The sequence below is a fragment of the Besnoitia besnoiti genome, chromosome V (genome assembly GCF_002563875.1).
Source record: "Besnoitia besnoiti strain Bb-Ger1 chromosome V, whole genome shotgun sequence".
NCBI lineage: Eukaryota > Apicomplexa > Conoidasida > Eucoccidiorida > Sarcocystidae > Besnoitia > Besnoitia besnoiti.
In genome coordinates, this window is record NC_042360.1 from 3,248,045 (window position 1) to 3,268,349 (window position 20,305).

The window sequence follows — 20,305 nt, forward strand, 5'->3', positions numbered from 1 at the left end:
CCGGATCCTCGATCTGCTAGTTTACGTAGTAAGGAGTTGGTGGAGGAGTTTCGCAGCACAGCCTTGCAGGCGAGTCAACATACCCTGAGCGCTGCTGTGCCTCATCGAAACAGTGCCTGCGCCATGCGCCGCGCTCCCGCCTCAGTGCCGGCATGACTGTATGCATCGCTTACGGGGCTGTCCCATCTTATTTCTTCGTCGAAGTCCGCACGAGCCAAGGATTGTATACTGTGTTAGCGGACCTATCACGACAGTGAATGCCTCAGCCGACTTCGTCCATTGCATGGCATGAAACTTGTTTTTGTGTCTAATCAATATGTCTCGCCTTAGCACCGGAAATAGTACACCGCGTAGCACGACCGTCTCGACAAAACCGCTAATCCGACAGAAAACGGAAAGATTACCAAAGTATGCATGTGTGGGCTTCACGAGATGCAGGGAAATCTTCTCTGCCGCTTTCATGTGGTAGTGTGTAGGAGTGGGGCGGATAGTGAGGAGTTTCCGGCGATGTCCGCTGTTCCCGGTGGACTTCACCGCTTCACTGTCGTTTCTGTGCTCTCTGCTGATAGTGGCTTGCTCATGTATCCCTTCAAAACGTCAGCTCCCCATGACTTCCCACTTTTCCTTGATTGCTAAGCATCATAGCTGACCTTGAGTTGGTTGCAGGGAGGGTCCTGCGTGCCGCTTCAGGATTAGTGTTTGCGTGTAACGCAAGACTGTCATGCCCGGTAACTGCGGAGGCTGACCCCCCTTCGCACCATCGACAGCCTCCCGAAGGGCAGTGAAGCTTAGACGTGCTCGACAGTTCGCTTCTACTTCGACTGCGTTCTACAGAAATTACAGCTGAGGCGACGGAACAGGCGCGCAAAAGAGCCATGAATGTCCGACGCGCACCAACGCGCATGATCCTCCGTCCAGTGTGATAGCAGAGCTCTTCTTTATTGAAAGAGAGGTAACGCTTAATCTTTCTTACACAATCCGTCTTCGCAACACCATGACGAGCCCGCCACCGGTGGTTACGGCACGGATTGCTTCTACCGTACTGCTCGAGAGCTATCCTGCGGGCCTGAACCAGCCCCTGCCTTCTGTGCTCTGCTCGGCGCCAGTTGTCGTGCACGTATGCATGCAGCAGCTTCTCAATTGAAATCTCATAATCTTCAATGTCCACCAGTTAGCAATGAAAAGTAAGTTCGCTGAGGATGTTATGGCTACCTCGGGCTCGCGGCACAGGAGGCGCAGGCATGTGTACCTGCACTTCACGCGCCACATGGAGCGGCGCCACATGAGGTGAAGCGCCGCCCTGCAAAGGCTGCCTGCCTGCTAGCCGGAGACAGTATCTTGAATCATTCAACAGACGGACGTGAGGCGGAGAGGTGAAAGCATGTGTCCCGCGGGCTAGCGTGTCATCCCTTTATGGATATCAGACTCTATTGCAAAGTTTATGCGAAACGGATTCCATTTCCTTTGCAGGGTGAGCACTTCCAGGATCTCAAACCAGTCGCAAGTCTTAGTCCGCTCACGGAATTTCAGTTTATTACACCACCGGTGAATACATGAAAGTCGGAGAGAAAAAACAGGGTAGAGGGTTCCGTTGCCATCGGAAGGATCGACCATTAGGTCTCACGGAACGTTCCAGTCAGCGCGAGACCGTTCCCTGGACATGTGATCGAAAGTAGAGCCCAGTCGTGGTCCTGTTTAGTCACAACAGGTACAAGCAACTGCGTGCGCACTTTGCCGACAGCTCAGGACTGATAGCGTTGCACGCCGCGCAGCTCCGCCGACAGCTGCGAGGATGCGAAGAATCAGACTCGTAGGAGGAGTCCACGCCGACCAGGCATCAGCACGCACAAAAAGCTCCGCGAGTAGCGACGCCCCAGTTCAAGAAGCTGGCGCTAGTCGGTATCGCGAGTCCTGAGGGGTTCCCGCCCGTTTATACTTCCGCAGCAACCTGGAGAAGTCGCCTCGATCTTCTTCCTCTTGTTGTTGTGAAGCTTCCTGCTCGGCTTTCTGTGATCGAGCTTTGTACTGCAGGTATCTGTGCGGGAGACAATCCAACGTCACATACACGGGGAACCGGCGCATCCTGAAACATCTCTGTCCCTTTTCTCCAACGTGGAGCATTTCTCATGAGTGCGCACGCGTCGATCCTTGTGGAGCTCGTCGTGCAGTTTGATAGGGTAAAACCGGCTGCCCGTGGGCATGCAAAGTCGGCGACGCCTCCAAACGTCGATTATGACTGTCCGCTATTGACGAAATACTCTACCCGTGGCCTTTGGACGCGTCACTCTCGCATGCATTCCCTCAGGCGACCGCGTCTATGCAGTCCACCGCCGCGCAGGAGGTCCCAAAGAGAAGAGGTGCTGCTGGTGATGTAACGCGTGAACGGTTAGCGAGTGTCAGCTCGGGTGGCGTTTCACACCTGAAATAGTTGAGCTTGGGGTATTTCGCGAGCATCACGCACAGCATCGCGTCCGCACGCAGGTCACCCGTGGCCTTATACCGTGACGTAAGCTCGTCCACAAGGTACTGCACATTCGGAGCAAAACGCAACAGAGAGGACCATGAATCCTGTGAATCACGAACTCTGCGGGGCCACTTATATACTTCAACACTGCACTTTGGCCCTTAAGTCGTTCCCGCGTTTCTGCGCACAAGCTCAGAGCATTGATCCTTACGCGGGCGGTACATTACGGACTTCCCAACGGCGAAACATACCACAGAGACGTCTCTCTCAAATAGAATACCACATATGCCTGCCAAGCATCCACGTATGAATGAACAATCGAATGCACGTCAGTGAACCTGGCCTTTGTTCCGGTGCCCTTCGGGCTCAATCACTGCAAAACAGGCATAGCTGCTTCCGCGGGACGCACCTGCAGAGGATCCATGACGGGCATGAGTTCCCCCTGAGTGGGTTTCCAGTCATAGGGGAAAAGCGCCATCCTCCTGGCCATGCAGATTGCCTTGAAAATGCAACGTTGTTGATATCTTGATGCATGCGTTGTCCGCCGAGGAAGAATGAGGCCATTTTCTCCAACAAAATGGTGAAGTATGTGGAGGTCTGAAGCGAACAAAGGACATGTGATCCATGCGCAAGCGCGTGGTGGTCGCTGTCAAACTCAAGCCAGAATCTGCCCCCCACAATCCACGCCACCTTCCACTAACCTGAGTGCCACTTTTTGACAGCCCAGGAGGTCAGCGTGCAGTTAGAATGTGTTGTAATGCTGAAGTGAGTCGCCCGAAGTAACCCCGCCACGGCTTCTGTACCCATCTAGACACCACACTACCGAGGAGCTCTATCCGCGAAATGCACAAGCGCGAGCTGGCACGCAACCTGAACAAGAACGGTGTTCGTGTCATCTCTGTTGCTCACCTCGCCAGCTAATGGGCACGTTGTTGTTTTTCAAGGCAACACGCATTTCTGGCGACGGATCCCAAAACCTCTCATGAACTCGGTGAGGCGTGGGAAAAGGGTCTGCTCTCTGAAGGCCAGGCGCAACAAACAAGAACCACGAACGGAGTGAATCGGCATTGGACAACGCATGTTGCAAATTTGGGAGGCGCTAGGGAAAAAGAGAACATTCGAAATATCAAGGGGCAGCTAGGCCCACGGAACCCTGGTGCATCTAGCCGAAGACAAGCACCTCACTACGACGAACGTTCGAATAGTTCTACTGCCATTCCCCCCCCCCCCTCTCTGGTACGCCGTGGCATTGACCTTTTGTCTCCTGCTTACCTGCGCGCCAAAGAACCGGCGATGGCCCTCGCTCAGAGGGTCGTGCATGCGATACTGCCTCCGCAAAGAGGCCCGTACAAGTAGCCTCTGTCTCCGTGCCTCTGCAGCTCCGACTAGCCTGTACGGGCAAACCGAGTCAAACTTCTCTTTCCAGAGGTCGGATCTGTCGAATTAACAAAGACCTCGGATACCTGCGAAGCTCCCCGTGGTGCAGGGACAAAAGTAGATGTTTCCAGTCGTGGTACCGCGAGACAACCACTTTCTAGTGCTGCGTAGATGCTAACTGATCCACGATCGCGCCTCTGGTTCTTCCGTATCTAGGCGCAGAAGAAAAATGGCCTTACTTTGCAAATTCTGTGAGGTCATGCGCAACCTGCTGCTGCAGCTCCTCAACACGCTTGAACGGATCCCAAAGTGGGTCTATGTAGTGACCGCGAGTTTCGAGCCTCGGCGCAATCTGCACCACAGACGGGTGGCACCAAAGAAATCGAGAAAGCTCAATCGGAGTAGTACCGTGAGTTTCAGGCCAGAGTCCACCACGGAAGCAATAGATCACTTTGTGCCTTAGAAAAAGATAACATCTACACTGCACAGGAATGCCAGTTCGCAAACGCCCGAACGATCTGTCTACACTCGTTCCAAACCTTAGACAGTCGTTCCACACACGACGATACTGATGTCAGTGAACACAGTGGCGCCTTGAGAACAAGGACATCTCGTAAGCAAAGCATCCCAAACCCTATCTCAGCCTACCTTCCTTTCGGGGTCGACTCTTTGGAAAATCATGGTGGCGATCGCTCTCTCTTCCTGTGTTAGTTTCTCAACAGCCTCACTCGACCTGTTGTCAACATCAGGGTCCAGCTCGAAACGCCGGTGCCGGATGCTGTCCAGGCACTCGGCAAACAGTGCGTCTGCAGTGCCTTTCTCCGAGACCTGCGATGCACAGTATGCGTTTCAAAACACATGGAAAGACGACGTGAATTCTAGCCATTCTCCGTACTCAGAGTGCATGTGTGACTCTGCAGCCTGAAGGCACCGCCCGTCACCCTTGTTGTGGGCCTTTCATTATCGCATGCTTCCAGTGTATGCATCACCGACTCGGAACAGTCTCAGTTGCAGGCGCGCTCCCATCAAATTCTCTCCATCGTCGCACGCGCCCTATTTCAAAACGCTGCCAAGCCTGTGGTCTCTAGGTGAGGAAGTCGGAAGTACACAGATGCACCTCAGCGCCGCGCAGCGGGCAGGAGTGAGGAGTTGAGTAGCTCGTTTCCAGCACCGCAGGCCTTGTCGGGCCTTCAGCGAAAATACCATATACGGCGGAGACGAAGGGCGCGATGCACGCCGCACCACGAGTCTTACTTTCGTGAACTGGAGCATGTCTTGCGCCAGCGTTTTGTCATTCAGGAACTGCTGGGCGAACGACGGACCGATGTGCTTTCCCGTGTGCGAATCCTGGCCGCGGCTAGTCGCCACAGTGTTCGCAGTGGAAGCCGATGTGCCTCTTCGAAGATGCGTTTGTGTCTGGGCCCTCATGGAGCCGTCTGCGGCGCCGGCTGATGGCCGCGACTGAGGATCCCCGGGTTGGCGGGGGGAGCCATGCAGGCCGGTCGGCTGACTGGGATGCTGAGAAGAAGTCGCAGGGCTGGCTTCTTTTCCTGCAAACGGCAGCGGTCGCTTGAATCGCGAATAGAAATGCCGCCGAGCATCACCGAGTGCGGACGATGCACGCAGACCGCCACAAGCAGAAAAAGATTGATAGGCAGAAACCAGAGGGCACTGGGGAGGCGCTAACACCACAGGAGCAAGCTGGGGACCTACAGAGGAAACCGCGCGGAGATTTTGAGAACTGGCCAAGTTCTGCGAGCCCGACAACAGGCGTGGAGAGTATTCCGCACAGGGATGCGTAGGTGGAGACCAACAAGCTGGAATACAGCCGGCGGGAACGCGAGCAAGGGTGTTCATACGCATGGTGCACAGTAATTCCTGGAGTACGGAACTGCGTCTACAGGCCATCGGAGCGATTGGAACGGCGCTCGCTGCAGAGTCAATTGAGACGGCCGACTCAGAACAGACCGCGTTCGTCGCAGCCGCGCGAGACTTCCGCTGTACGGTGGGGCAGCACGCCGATCTCTGCCGGCGAGGCGTTGTGCGACAAAAGAGCGGTTTCATCCGCTGCCCAAACGAGAACATGTGCCTCATATTTGTTGAGATATGTGAGCCGGCTGCCTCATCCTCACGAGAAATAGATCACGTAGCCAGGATTCAGCGGCCCTAACAATGGCCGCGACGCGTTAGGACAGGGCTGCTGGTACGCTGGGGTCTCTCAGAGCGAAGCACTTGTGCGTACATGTACATATATGCATAGTCATCAGAACGAAGACTCGTCGAGCTAGCATTTATCCATATCCAATAATCCACGCACGCAGGACGTCAATGTCTGCTTCAATCAATTCGAGTCCACATAACACGGCGGGAGCGGGTACAATGCAGGGCAGCTTGATGGCTATAAGAACAACGGGAAATAGAATGGGGCAGCAACCAGGGAAGAGAGAACGGGATAAGTACGAAGAAAAATGTGGATTATGCAAAAAAAAGTTGGCGAGGGCAAAATTCGACGAGGGAAGGATGACGACGGTGGAAGACAAGAGCAGCGCGAGAAACGTCAGAGCATGCTGCCCGAATGTGCTCCCGCTGAGTCTCCTAAAAAAGAACAGATAGTCACAATCCAAAAAGATCCACCGACGCCGACGTCATCTGATTTCTTCTCTCCTGGTGTTTGGCTCCGATCCTGTCAATTTTCCATCAACAGGGTGACAGTGTGCAGTCGCGCATGCGCGCATGCAGGTTGAGTTGGCTACCGCTGAGCTTCCAGTCGTCAACTCTATCGCCCCCTTCAGCTACATTGGTCCAAGCTATCGTTATATTGTGAAACACGCATGAAATCTGCAGACCGGGCTGCAATCAGGAAAAGGTGAAAACACATTTCGAAGGGCGCTGTAGGACTGCTGCGGTCGTCACAGCAGTCCTACTTCCGTAGTCCGCACGTGGGAGTTTCAGCGTTTTATCAGAGACTATCTTTGTAGACATTGCATTTGGCAGACTCACACAGGAACATGTCCTGAATTAAATTCGAACCTGGCCCACCCTCAAGTGCAATGTTGCTCCGGGAACTTCAGACTCGTGTTTCAACGCCCTGTGGTTCGGAGGGGACTATGTCACTGCCGGAAGGGTGCCAGTCTTCGTGGCAGTTTCACTGCGTGAAAGGCACGCGAGCACGCAGGGTCACGTAACGTGAACGTAAACAAGAACGGGGAGAGGTATCTACCAGCGAAGCAAGTGGCCACGAGCTTGGACTCGCCTGAGCTGTTGGAGTTCCTGTTGACCCAGATACGTGCAACCGTCCGTACGTCTATTGAAAGGCGTGTAACACTAATGCCTCAGCTCAAACGACTCATCCGAAAGCTTTGTTTCATATAACAAGTACATCGGCTTTCACGTTATGCTGGTGAGTTGCAAGAAGGTGCCCCGCTCGACCAGTGTTTACTGGGAAACGGTGCTGGGTGAACAGTGGTAGGCTCAGTCAAGCTGTTGATTGGCAGTTGGCAAGGAGGCACAAGGAGGCAACAACGGATAGACGTGAACACATGCCTTGCTAGTGCATATCGACATCTCCCTGACCAGGCACAGCGTCATGATTCCGCGTTCCAGTTTCTCAATTGAGGCTCGCGAGAGATTCGAGAAACTTCGGCGTAACGCCCACAGGTGGGACACCAGTCAGTTCTGTACAGAGCCGCTAGGGGCGCCACGATCGTACAAAGCTTATTTTTACGTTGCCCATCTGCATAACCTTCTGGTGAGGGCTCTTTTGGGACGGGCTGGCTGAGAGCAGCGCTTTGACTTCATATGATAGTACCTACAACGTAAGGCGATTCCTAATTTTGGGGTGGGGGGGGGGGGGGGGGGGGGTCGTTAATCTGCAGATCTTCGGTCACTAGTTTTGTGTGAAAAACGCCTTTCTAAATTTCACACAAGCTGGCAAGCATCGGCCTTAGCAGAAGGAACCAACTGAAGCACGCAGACCTTGACGCGCCTGAACCAGGACCGCGACTGTGTTGTGTCTGCCAGGGGCCAGGGCGCCTCACGACCCTTCGTACTAGGTAAACCGACGACAGACAACATCTGTGCCCAACACAGTCTAGGATCTTATGTTTCCCGATAGTGGCGGACCACTTTATTTTCTCCTGGGGGAGGCTGCGGTCAAGAACATCGCGCTATTCGACTGTGTAAGTAAGAATATTGCCAAGGGGATACTCCACGCGTGCATTACCAGCGTTGTATGACTTGGCAGTTAACCACTAGGGTAACGGCGGGCTTCCCTGAACGCCCTCGCGTGTTGTGGATAAGTCCACACAATGCGACTATCCACAGAGTTATTCGTCAAAGTGGCTCACGACAACCTGAAAAGAAAGGGTCGGGGGAATGTGCATCTTCTGGAAGGCTGCTGACTTGAAGTTCTATCTCATCAGCGAGGTTCCTCAGATGGAGAAGGCACTGTGCAGTGGCGGCTGCTGTCTCGGATGCTGAAAAAGAGTCAAGCTGTATATGGTTTATGTTTCGCAGATCGTGTGCCCCCCCCTCACCAACGGGTTCGTAACCAGTGTCACTGAGAAGATGTCAGTATTATCTGCTCCTCCATGAAACCTCCACCAACAGTCACTGGGTACCCACTACAGATCCGTTTAAACAGAATAATACTTCACGTGCACATTGAAAACGCACTTAAAGAGTCAGTCCCCTTGTCCGAGATCGCGTTGCGTGCGCAACGTCCCTGCTTCTGCGTGCCCGCAGCGAGCCTTGCACATTCGACGTTGTACATTCCATCAGCAAATGAACGAGCAATAAACATACTCATTATGGCAAGGTGATGTGTTTGAGTTGTGACTCAAAATGTGAAGAGGATGGCATGACATTGCTGGTTGTGAAGCGGTCTGGTGGGTCAGGCCTGCTTGGTGAGCCATAGAACGGGAAGATCTGTGGAACCTTTCGCTGAAATCATTTCCTGAAATATCCAGGAATACTGTGTCTTTCTACAACATTATATTACACCGTTCCCAATTGTGTCGTCGCTTGCGCGGTGAACCAAGGTGTCAACCTCGCCATCGCATCCCTCTGTTTCAATGAAGAGAGGCGCTGACCCACAGGCTGCACAGGCAGCTGTCTATCCGCTTCTAGACCGACTCTTTCCCGCATGGCGCAGGTCCAGTGCCTCTTGCCCCAACACCACATCTTGTTGCCTCTGATGTGAGTTGTGTTTTTTCTCTTTTATGCGCTGGATATTCATCCCTGTCTGTGCTGTCGCCTGAATTCGGCAGTTTTCGGCGCGCCATCCAAGAGTCCATCGTACAGGTGAGACACAAGACGGAGGGTGGAAAACTCATTCGTCGTGTCTTGCTTCTCCAATCTTCCAACCCTTGCGGATGCTGAAATCGAGTTGGTAAAAATTCGGCAGACGATTCCCAGGGCTTCCAGAGATGCTGTGTCCCTCGTATTTCGTCCTCATCTGTTTCCGCACTCCGTCGTGCGTGAAAAACGCTCGGAGCGCGGCGCCATGCCTCTGTTGAACGGTACAGAAATAGAGGAGAAGTGGCGAGTCACCAATTCTTTTTCGCACCGAATAAGCTTCTCAGTGACTTCTTTCTCGGGAAAAAGGGGTTCTGGGACTTACTCGCGGACAGAGAGCGCCAATCAATCGGAGTTGCGTCGGCAAGGGCGTCTTTTTGGGGTGGTCGTTGTGTTGTCGGTCTGTAGAGCGGTCTCGGTAGTCTTTCCTCCGTGTATCGCGCAGAAGAAGGGACAGCCAATCTTGATGGGATCTGTTACGCTGATGGGACCCGATGGGTTGTTGCACAGTGTGTCCTGGGAGGCTAGGCGGAAGGTCCAGAACCTTACATATGGAATCAGGAAAATGCAGTTGCTGGTACCACAATGCCGGCATGGTGCGGCCTTTCGTCCTACTGGTTGTATCGATGTTCAGAGGCGCCTGTGAGACTGCCCTCATATTGCGCCCCGCGAGCACTGGGTTTTCTCGGAAACGTGGAATAGGGCGTTGATGACCATATCCGATATTGGCCGCGTGCTGCCAACTGTTTGTGCCTGTGCATGGCTGGGATGATGTTATCGCTCGATGGAAATACAGAAACCGCCCATGAAGGTGGGAGCAGACCGCTCGGCGTTTTGGATAGGAAGCTGCCCTGCATCAGGGCCGCCTCCGTATCTGTGCCCGCAGCATCTGGAGTTTTTCCTCCTTCCAGATCCACAGCTGAATTATCTTGTTTGAGGTGCATTAATCAAGGCCGTTGATTCAGGGTGTTCGACCGGAGCTCTTTCTATGTCACCTTCACGGATTCAGTCTTGCTTTCACGAACGGAATATTGATGGTGCCCTCAGTGTGATACAAAGAATCTGTTATGGCGACGTTGTCAGAGGCTACTTGCAGCGGGTTGCGGGCGCCACGTTATTTTTGCTTTCCGATGCGGGTGTTTGACTATTGGCGTGCTTATCATGATGCCCTCGCGTGCCGCTGTTCCCTGTTTGCAGCTGTCAGTAAGAGGATCGTTCTTCGCGCAGCCGTCAACATTAACGCTGGGAGTGGAATCCTTCTCCATATTTGACCAAAATGGCGGACAGGAAGGCCGTGATCAAAAATGCAGACATGCCTGAAGATCTGCAGCAAGACGCAATCGACTGTGCAAATCAGGCCTTGGAGAAATACAACATCGAGAAGGACATTGCTGCGTACATCAAGAAAGAGTTTGACCGGAAGCACAATCCCACATGGCACTGTGTCGTCGGCCGCAACTTCGGCTCATACGTCACACATGAAACGCACCATTTTATTTACTTTTATATTGGCCAGGTTGCAGTCTTGCTCTTTAAGAGCGGCTGAAAGACGACTATCCATGTTCCATCGTCTTTCCTCGTAGTCCCAGCAATTACCTATGCTGATCCTCCCTCTACCGTGCTCCAGAACAGGTTAGTGGGGTATCGCGTGTCATGCGGTGGTATGCAGTGGCTGTGTACCCGGCCGGGCAGAGAATCTTCCGATGTCCCGCAACACCTGGCTCATGGAGCTGGCAACGAAGAGCGGTGTTTGTTGATGTACCCTCTTCGGTGCATGTGGGAAGAAGCAGATCAGTGTGGCCCGGTTGAGCTGCAAAGGACCAGTTGGTCCGTCTCAGTCGTGACGGAAGATCTGGTTCCTGTTCAAGAAGCGCAACACGTGAGCAAGCTTGACAAGAGGAACATAGTACTGCTGGAGCGAAACGCTCATTTCAGTGAGTTTCTGAGATAAGTCTGGTATATGCGTGTGTGTACCCCTATGTACGTACGCGCCGAGTGTACATGCATCCGTGTATACGCGAGTAGCCACGTATATCGATTCTGTGTACGCCTGAATGCGTGAATACGCCCAAAAGTGTTTTTTGCTTTGAAATGAACCCGTGATCCTTTTTTGCGTGGCAGGAATCGACGGGCTTTGCATTGTTTTTTTCTGAAGCGGGGGGAAGGCCTTTGCTACGGATTTCTATAAGATTCCCGTTTACCATTTTTATCCCCCGCAGTGGCAGCGCGCTGATGGTGCGGATCAGTAAAAGCACTCGAACTTCCGGGGCAAAAAAGCGTTTTTCGCGTCTTGTAAAGCCTTCGGATACAAACGTCAGCGAGGCCTTACTCAGGCGTCACATTGGAGAGTAGGTGGTCCGCTCAGAAAGTGCCCCAGTCGATCCACTTTGGCGCTGCTCTATCTGGCTTGAGCCTTTCAACATTTGCAATTTCGCACTAGCGCTGTACTCTCATTGTATTAAGCCAAAAGCGAGATCTGTATGTCGGTCGAAGCTCTCCATCTCGCCACAGGTGCCATACTTTTCCGTAAGATCGACCGAACCCGCCAAGTGTTCGATGAGAGTATGTATTCGTCCAGTGTTTGCTGCAGAGACGCGCTGCACTCGAGCACGTAGCGGTGGCAGTGGTGCCACCGGCGAAAGCAGTTACTGTTCACGTTTGTATGTAAATCACGGGTGTCTGTCAGGCTTCCGGTTGTGGGATGGTAACACTGTGCCCGTTCTCCAGCGATTCTGTGTAAAAATGGAAACATTCTTCGCGCCGCGGGCTGCTACGGCCACATGATCATTATAAGCGACTTTGTTATCTTGCACTGGACTCACAAACGAATACATGACTCTGAGGGAACATCGTCTCTTCCCCAATGGGTGGCGTGGGGCGACAATGCCAGCTGGTACTCGGAAGCGTGCCAGACCCCGGCAAAGTTCCATTCCTTATTTGTTTCTCTACGTGGTTCGATATCTAAATATTGCAATGGCACTGTTGAAAAAGCTCATATGGATATCTTCAAGGTAGGAGACGGTAGAGACGAATCGCAGAACAAGGTGTCCGACGATGCCACACTGGCCTCCACAGTGAGTGGTCGGCCGCGTAGGTTCGGGTTAAATAATCACTTGACCGCGCGAGCTATATGAAGCCGGCTTCATATCACTACAAAGAAAGGCAGCACAGCGGACAGCCGTGAGACAAGGGTCGTTGTTCTTTCTGTAGACAAGAAAATGGAAAAGCTAATATGTTCACCGCGATCCCGACAAAAACAGTCACGTTCCCTGAAGGCCAGCCGCCCTCGGGGAACGGAGTACATGAGATAGGGGCCAAAACTCCATGCACACCAACCAAGGGGGAGGCACCGACAAGGGCAGTGTGGCACTGTAACTCGTTGCGCAAAGCAACTCATTCGTTCACAGCGACGTCGTCGTTTAGGAGCGCTACGTTTGGCAAGGCCGTTCTTTTATTGGCGGACCTCAGGCGTGCACAGTTACTCATCCCTGTCTTCCAGTACAAAACACTGAAGGCCTTTCAGGTCTGCCTGAACATCTGCGGTTATCACCCTGCTAGTCACACCTCGCCACCGCGTGCACAGGAACACGGCTCGTTCCGTGATTCTGTGAGACAGCTTCTAAACCCTGGCTCCGCTCTCCGTCGGCCAGGAGAAGCCTTCCAGGTGTGTCTCATCAATCGGAATCCAATCACGGGGCTTTCCTGCAAAAAGGAGTTGGGCTTCTTCTTCCCTTGACCCTTTTTCTGCCTCATGACAGTACTCCCACCGTGCCGTGAGCGGTAGAGACAAGAGAATAGACTCTACGCGTGATCCGGGGACTTGAAGTCCAAACTTTGTTCCGCGATCATGTACCAAGTTGAACTCCACGTAGCGGCCCCTGCGGATTTGTTGCCATATCTTCTCGCGTTCAGTGAACGGTTCGTCTTTTCGTTTGGCCAGGATAGGAACGTATGCTGCAATAAACGTCTTCAGGCCGTCTTCTGCGAAAGCAAAGAACTTCTCCGGCGACGATAACATATTGTCGTTCAGGTCATCAAAGAATATTCCGCCAATGCCGCGAGCATCGGAGCGGTGGTGGTTTCGGAAGTACGTATCGCACCACCGTTTGAACCGCGCATAATATTTCGGATCGTGACGGTTGCACTGCTCACGTAGCTTCTCGTGGAAGAAAACACAGTCGTCTTCGAAAATGTACGAAGGCGACAGGTCTGTGCCGCCACCGAACCACCACAGGAAGGAGTCGCCATCTGCCGGTTCCCCCCGGGACGCTCCGTCGCGCTTTGGCTTTTTGGAGCATTGAAGATCTGAAACATTCTGTAGTTCATGTGAACTGTGGGGGCCATCGGATTTTTTGGGTGAATGACCATCGAGAGACCGCACGCGTAGAACCGCCAGTCTTGGTCGGGTGGGATTGCGCAGTGGTTCTGCCGCGTCATCTTTGAAATCGCCTCGGGGGGAGTGCTCCATAGACAGCTGAAACGTTGACTGCTCCTTTCTCCAAAACATTGGAGTCTTGAATCATTCGTGTCCAGCCACCGCCGCCAGAATTCCCTCGTTGCCACGTATCTTCGCGGAAAGTGCCGCCGTCAACGCCCGCGAGCGCGTCACAAATTGCGCCCTGGGAGCGACGAAGCATCTCTTCCCATCGTTGACGGAAGGCCTCATCTGGATGGTAGACCTACAGAACAGAGCAAGCAAATACGAGGCAGGGCGGCAGTTGGCAACCTCTGTCGGGTACAAACCTGTGACCGTCGGAGGGCTTCAGGGCGCACCTGGGTATGTAGAAATTCCCAGTGTCGGTCTACAGCGACGGATTGCGGTCCTTTAAGCAAGGCTCCACACGGCGAATGACCAACAGGACCTATTCCAGACACTATGTCCGCCGCAGCGTGCGCGAGGCAACTTGGCAGTCGTCGTCAAGTCATATTTATCGAAAGCACAACAGTACACGTACCGGAGCACGTGGCAAGAAGAAGCAACCAAGTGGCGTGAGATGGCAATCCAGCACAGCACAGTTAGCGCACTCTCAGCCCACGAGACAGCCGGGGCCACATCAATCCCCGCTTTCTCCGGCATATATTCTACGAATGCGAATGCCGGTGACACTGCACAACCGCGCCATCATAGTTGCAGCAGAACGGTTGTTGGGCCCGACAGAAGCCTTCCTCCACTACCACGCAGATCTTGAGTGATGAACGCCTGTAGAGCCCAGGATCGCTGAGGTAAAACCGAAGCGTGCCTTCGGCTACACCGCGCTTCCGGAAAATAAAGACGGGCGGCAAAGCCTCACGTACTCACCTGGTCTGTTGCTGAATCCATCTTGAGTTGCAGAGAGAGGTGAGGTGTTGCCCAAAGTCGTCCGATGGGTTGAGCCACGAGGTGTTACGCGCCCACGATGGACGGTAGCGCTCTTGAAAACCTGCTGTAAGGCAGGAGTCTGACGGATGCAATATCATGCTGATGAGGGGCGATTCGCAAGCGGGATCAGAAAAGGATCGCGTCCACCGGTTTCCGGCATTCCCCGCCATCAAACAGACTTTCAGACGCGGCACGGCCAGCGTACAACTGCTGGTATCAGGAAATACACCGCTACAGGTATCGAATCCCCCCCGCTGTATCACCGACAAAATGTCCGGCGAAACTCAGCCAGTTTGTTCCTCAAGAGTGTGTCTTCACTGTCGACGCCAGACCCATGTATTGAGGCGCAGCCGACACAAGCGGACGCAGAACCCGAAGTTCGTCGTTACAGCACTACGAGACCCTTTTCTTTCAGCGAACAGATGTGTGTGAGCTCCGGCTCACACACATCTGTTCGTGGCTCTTGCCCATCCAGAACAAGTGTGGAACTGTCACGAGGGTAGCTTATCCGCATTTCCTGGGATCCCAATACTTGAGCATAGTCACAGAAGCTTGGCTTACTTGATGATCTGTTGGGACGAACAGATGCTACGGGATTGGGCTTTGACTGCGACGGTCTGCGTTGCGGCTGGAGTCATAAAGCGCTGAAAAATGCCAGCACGTCGTTCGTGGCCCTGTTCGCTCGACTGACGCCACCTCTCGCTCAGGGCTAGGTTGAGTCTCAGAAAAACGATGGCTCCACAATGGGAATGTCCATGGAGCACGTTTTGCGCGAAACAGCAAACGCCGCGGAGGTACCACGTGCGTTCCAGGCGATCCCGCCACAGAAGTCTCGCAGACGCACACTCCCGGAAAAGGTACTGAAGGCGAAAAGGTCCGTAGGCAACACCCACCGTGAAAAAGTTCGGAAGTCAAAAGCGAAATGGATCAACGGAACTCGAACTCCGTTGTTCGGGCGTTTGTAAGGAAATTAAACCAATCAAGTAGGCGGCATGCCGACCTTTCGATGCGAAAACGGGGGATGCAGCCCGTGGTGTGCGGATGCAACCTTGCCTCCCCATTCAGGGAGACAGCTGGGTTCAAGCGAGGTTGCTCCTTCTGATACTACCTCGTTTTTCTTATCTTTCATCATCTGAAACTTGTCTTCTTCTCATGTGGAAGAACACACGCCTAAACGGATCCGTGCGTACAAGTTGATCAACACGCCCCCTCGACCACGGCACAAGGCGGGTACTCAATGCCTGCGAAGGCATCTCTTCGGAGGGGACCGCTAACCGAGAAGTAGCTGTGTAACCGTCCCGCTTATTGTACGCTATGTACTTGATCAGACTGAAGTAAATGCGGGCTGGACACTGGTTGTCTGCTACTTCGTTGGAGTGACACGCACCTATCCTCGTGGGATTCACTATCGATATGCCATGATCGCCGGTATGCGTGATTGTTGGGGAAAAGGGCTCCAGGAGCTGGTGCAAATTGTGAGTGATAGCTGGGGCAATCATAAAGAGATTATGCTGACGGGTTACAAGCTAAGGACATAACGAAAGTGCCTATGTACCACTTACTGCCCCTGTTGTGGAATTCTTCGCAACAGGGGCGAGTTTTAGTGACCGTTACACTACAACTCAAAAGAATGCTGAACAGAGTTGTTCCGGTCCCTAATTTGAAAGAGAAAGCGGCGGAGACCTTCAGGTAAACGTGCGCCACCCTTTCAACGCATATTGAGCCTTTTGACAGAATGAGTGAGAGATGCCCCGGCGACCGAAAGTGCGGTAGTCATTGCAGTCACACGACCAGAAGGGAATGGCATAGCCTTCAGGATCAAGTTTTTGTAGTAGACCGACCTACGAGGAATTATCTCGTAGAGTCCGGCCGCGGACATAACACGTTTCAGGAAGCGTGTACGTGCCCAAACGCGCGAAGGTGGGAAAGCGTGTGCGTCATGATTCTTGCTTTTTAAGTCAGGTATATACATGGCCCGCGGGCAAACGAAGGGTATATCGGTCTCTCCCCGGATTTACGACACCATCTTGACTACAGCAAATGTCCCGCAGTCGCACGCATCACTATGTCAACTCTGATACGGAGCGAAAGATCAGCTCTCCGGCTGGGAGCCAACCCCTCGAACGGGCACCCGCAGTGGACGCCACTTGCCACTTTCCTGGTTTGTATGCTCTCTTCTTGGACTAGGAGACTGAGAAGCTTGTTCGGAGCATGACTGAGGAAAACTGCGGAATTGAAAATCACGCAGACAATCCACCGTATGAGACCCCGATCCCGCCGGACTGGCAGCACACGTCCTCAATGGCCCTTCTTCCGGAAGTGCATGCAAACCATACTCAGCTTGCCGAGGTTTCTAACCGCAGCAAGGAATGAGATTCTCCTGTCATACCTTCTCGGAGGCTCGCTGAATTACAGCCTGCAACTCCGAAAGGTGGTCGAGGGCGGAACGCGGAAGATTCGTCGCGCCGGCGAGGAAAGCCATCTTGATTTTGTTAGTCAAATTCTTCGCCTGTTGCAAATTTCCTGCTCCTCCGAGGGCGTGAAGAGCACGAGCTCTTCTCCAGAGAGCTTTGATGTTTGTGCCATCGAGTTGCATGGCGCGGAGTCCATCTTCCGCCGCGTCCGCGTACTGTTTTAGAACCAGATGTACCTGACTTCTATTACAATAGATGACGCTGTGCAATTTCGGCGGCAATGCTGTCTTGGCTGGCCTGTTCACACAGCAAAGCGGTGCGTCTCTTAGTTGCCTGAATGGAAGAATTTGCTCCCCTTCGTCCGCTGCAACATCTCCTTCGGCGAGCTCCAAGCACTTCGTAAGGTGCCGAAGGGCCTCTTCAAAGTTCCCCACATCGTAGGCGGCGACTGCAGCGCGTTTGAGCTTGATAACCTGATTAACTCGTATGCTGTTGATTCTTCCGGTCTCGCTTGCTAATGGGTTTTCGCTGTGTCCAACGTTCGGATCAAGGGCATGCCTGCTATAATCACTAGACTGGGCTTCCTCCTCCGTATTTGGAGACAACCTCCGAATACTCGGGCCGACATCCATACGTTGGGGAGATATTTCGTTCAAGTCTTTTCTCTCATCGCTGCGTAAGCCCAACACGGTGGTTCCATGGCTTTCAGGCAGGGAAGCGCGACAAGAAGGCGAATTGCGCCGGCGGCCGGATCTACACCGTACTTGAACGGAAGCTGTACCCGAGGCGGGCGATATCTGTCGTATCATGGATCCCCCATCCGCATTGTCGCCATCTCGTTTCTGTTTGACATCGTTGACGCTATCGTCCGGCTCTCCATCAGTAACTTCACTGTCCTCAATAACCACAGAGATGCATTTTCTGAGGGGGGAGTGGCTAGTCCTCGTCTCAGTAGAGTCGTGGTGACAGCCTTTTTCTCCTGCCTTGCTCACAACAAGGAATGCGTCGATGTCTTCTGCGCGAATGCTCAGACACGGGTGTCTCGTAGAAGAAAGGCAGTGAGTTTTGGATCGTTGGCCTCGATCGATTTCGTCTGCGCCGGTGCCGTCTGCACTGCAATCACAAGCACCAGTAGTCTCTTGAGTGCCTGATTTCTTAATTCTACCTTCACGGAGATCCATTTGCTCCGAAAAATCCTCCTGCCGACCATGATTTTTGTCTGCTTCCGGGCTATCGTCCATACGACAGCCGGTACTCATATTCCCAGTTTTTGCTGGTACCGCATCTGTGTGGTGCCCGTCCGCATACTGGGTATCCTGCCCGCCTGGAGGATTCGAGACTGGGGGCACATGGCCGCAGCGATCGGCGCACTTGTGTTGATTTAGACTGCGCTGCCATTGTAGGATGTCTGCTTTCGCGGCTGTGATATCGGATGCACTCGGGCCTCGCGGTAACCTAGTGGCTCTGATGTTCGAGGCATGACCACTGCTGGCAAGACTCTCAAGTCTAGACCTCGCAGCAGCCAGTAACTGGTGGTAATAACTGCCATCTTGCTCTAGCAGGGCAATGTACTTCCGTAGAAGGCGAGGTTGTGTGCATGATTCGACTTTCTCAAAATCAATATCCAAAAGAGAAACATCGTCATCGGCGGGCATGGTGATAAGCCCCAATGGGCGTTTTTCCTACCCGGTCGAGCGGACACAAATAAAAGGGGCGCAGAGTAATAGTGTACGTTGTATAGCAGTCTCGAAAGCAATCAGCAGGCTCTGGCTTTCTTGTTTCCCGACAGCATCTCGTCACGCACGATTCTTCTGAAACTGTCTCGTGATAGCTCATGTAATGCAAAGAAATTGCCCCACTGCACCACGAGGCTACGCTACTATCGATGCTAAACCTGGACGCTGCCCTATACGGTCGCACTATGAAATGTACCGCACACCCGGGTGGCGTGACACACGCGATACTCATCATGCAGGCCTGCTCGTCGATTCCGCACTTTCGCTTTGACCCGAAAACCTGCAGAAGCTTGAAGAAAAAGTCGTCCTTCTCTTTCGCTGAAAATGTGCCAAAAATTCGATAGAGTCCCCACTTCGGCATCAATTTCTGCTGTGAGAACCCTGTGGTCTGTCGTGCACACCATTGTCGCGCCCCTGACCGTGTTACAGTCCCACGCAGGATACACGATAGTGCAACGCACCAGTGGGGGGCGGGTAACCGAGACGATGATTATCGTGATATACTTGGCTAAGGGAAAGAGCTTACTCACATCTTCCACCCAGTGCACTATCAATGTCAGCAGGTCACTCCGGATGCCAGTTTGCTGGGCGGTGTGTCTGTGGGTCACTCCTGCATACAACCGTAGACATGACAGGTGCCCCGTGTTCCTTCATTTCCTGTTAAGGGCTCGGTGACTAGTCGTGACCCACGGGCTGGAACCGCCCTAATGGCGCAGTGGTGCTGCAACGCGCACCAAAGTTTCAAAACAGTTGACCGCGCGTGATGCGGCCTCCTGCAATTGACCGAAAGAAGACAGACAATGACGTACATTTGCATGCAGCAGTAGGCAATTCATATCGCTAAATCCCATGTCCCAAACATGTGAGAGCTACGCTGGTTTTCAGGCCGTGCAGTTTACCGTTTAGCCACAAGTTCTTGCGGAACACAAGGCGATACGATGTGCTCGAGGACCTCAAGGCCATTTGCACAAACTTTCAGTATGAGCTTGCGTACCGCGACCGCACGTTGTCACTCCGCTCACGCTCTGCCGTTGCAGATGTGACAGTCCTGCGCACCCTGTGTCGTCGCCATTCCTCGTTAAATTACAGCAGTACACCACTGAACTGAAAACAATTCCAAGGGTGAGAGGGTAGTGGGTTTGTTTCTACAACGTTTACGCAGTAACTGAAACAGACAGAGGCCTAACAGACTTCCTGGGCTCATGTAGCACGAAAGCAGGCTACAAAACGCCGACCCACATGTGCGCGAGATACTCGAGAAGCTTGTGTTCGTTCGTTGACTACTGGGTATCTGGCCGTATTACGTCCGTACCACTGTCAACGAGATCATCTACGAAATGCTGCGTAGCCCCCCCTCCCAAAACCCTAGGCACCTGCCAGTGAAAAGCTCTTCGACCTGTGGTTGTGTCTATGCATCGATTAGGACGAGCGCTGTAAGGCCATCGACAGTGAAGTATTTTTCATGTGAATTCAGGGATAATCAAAGAACCGCTGAAGCTGAAACAAATGCCGACAAAACAAGAGTTGGAGGGTGTGTTCTGAAGTCATCCAGCTGTACGGTGTTGAATAAGGACCATTGCAACAGTGACCTGGCTCTTGTGGAGCCACAAAAAGCAGACGGCGACTGTAATTCTGTATCCAAATCACAACGTTGCGGATC

At 53.1% G+C, this 20,305-nt stretch overlaps 5 protein-coding genes across 5 annotated transcripts; 1 reads left to right on the forward strand and 4 right to left on the reverse strand.

The window, feature by feature from the left end:
- Positions 1–1,878: 1,878 nt before the first annotated feature.
- On the reverse strand, positions 1,879–5,749 carry BESB_062740 (putative ribosomal protein S18; the record flags this gene model as incomplete). The annotated part of the gene is made up of 8 exons (XM_029364688.1): positions 1,879–2,035; positions 2,420–2,526; positions 2,874–3,061; positions 3,374–3,482; positions 3,737–3,854; positions 4,081–4,193; positions 4,490–4,669; positions 5,096–5,749. 8 exons carry the CDS (start codon positions 5,747–5,749, stop codon positions 1,879–1,881), a joined length of 1,626 nt encoding a protein of 541 aa, XP_029219396.1.
- Positions 5,750–10,412: 4,663 nt separating this feature from the next.
- On the forward strand, positions 10,413–10,682 carry BESB_062750 (dynein light chain DLC; the record flags this gene model as incomplete). Its single annotated transcript, XM_029364689.1, has 1 exon — positions 10,413–10,682. The coding sequence occupies one exon, from the start codon at positions 10,413–10,415 to the stop codon at positions 10,680–10,682; it is 270 nt and encodes an 89-aa protein (XP_029219397.1).
- Positions 10,683–12,755: 2,073 nt separating this feature from the next.
- On the reverse strand, positions 12,756–13,604 carry BESB_062760 (coproporphyrinogen III oxidase; the record flags this gene model as incomplete). Its single annotated transcript, XM_029364690.1, has 1 exon — positions 12,756–13,604. One exon carries the CDS (start codon positions 13,602–13,604, stop codon positions 12,756–12,758), a length of 849 nt encoding a protein of 282 aa, XP_029219398.1.
- Positions 13,605–13,655: 51 nt separating this feature from the next.
- BESB_062770 (uncharacterized protein) lies at positions 13,656–14,665 on the reverse strand (the record flags this gene model as incomplete). Its single annotated transcript, XM_029364691.1, has 2 exons — positions 13,656–13,815; positions 14,436–14,665. The coding sequence occupies 2 exons, from the start codon at positions 14,663–14,665 to the stop codon at positions 13,656–13,658; spliced, it is 390 nt and encodes a 129-aa protein (XP_029219399.1).
- A 2,213-nt stretch (positions 14,666–16,878) lies between these two features.
- BESB_062780 (tetratricopeptide repeat-containing protein) lies at positions 16,879–18,564 on the reverse strand (the record flags this gene model as incomplete). The annotated part of the gene is made up of 1 exon (XM_029364692.1): positions 16,879–18,564. The coding sequence occupies one exon, from the start codon at positions 18,562–18,564 to the stop codon at positions 16,879–16,881; it is 1,686 nt and encodes a 561-aa protein (XP_029219400.1).
- Between the last annotated feature and the right edge of the window lie 1,741 nt (positions 18,565–20,305).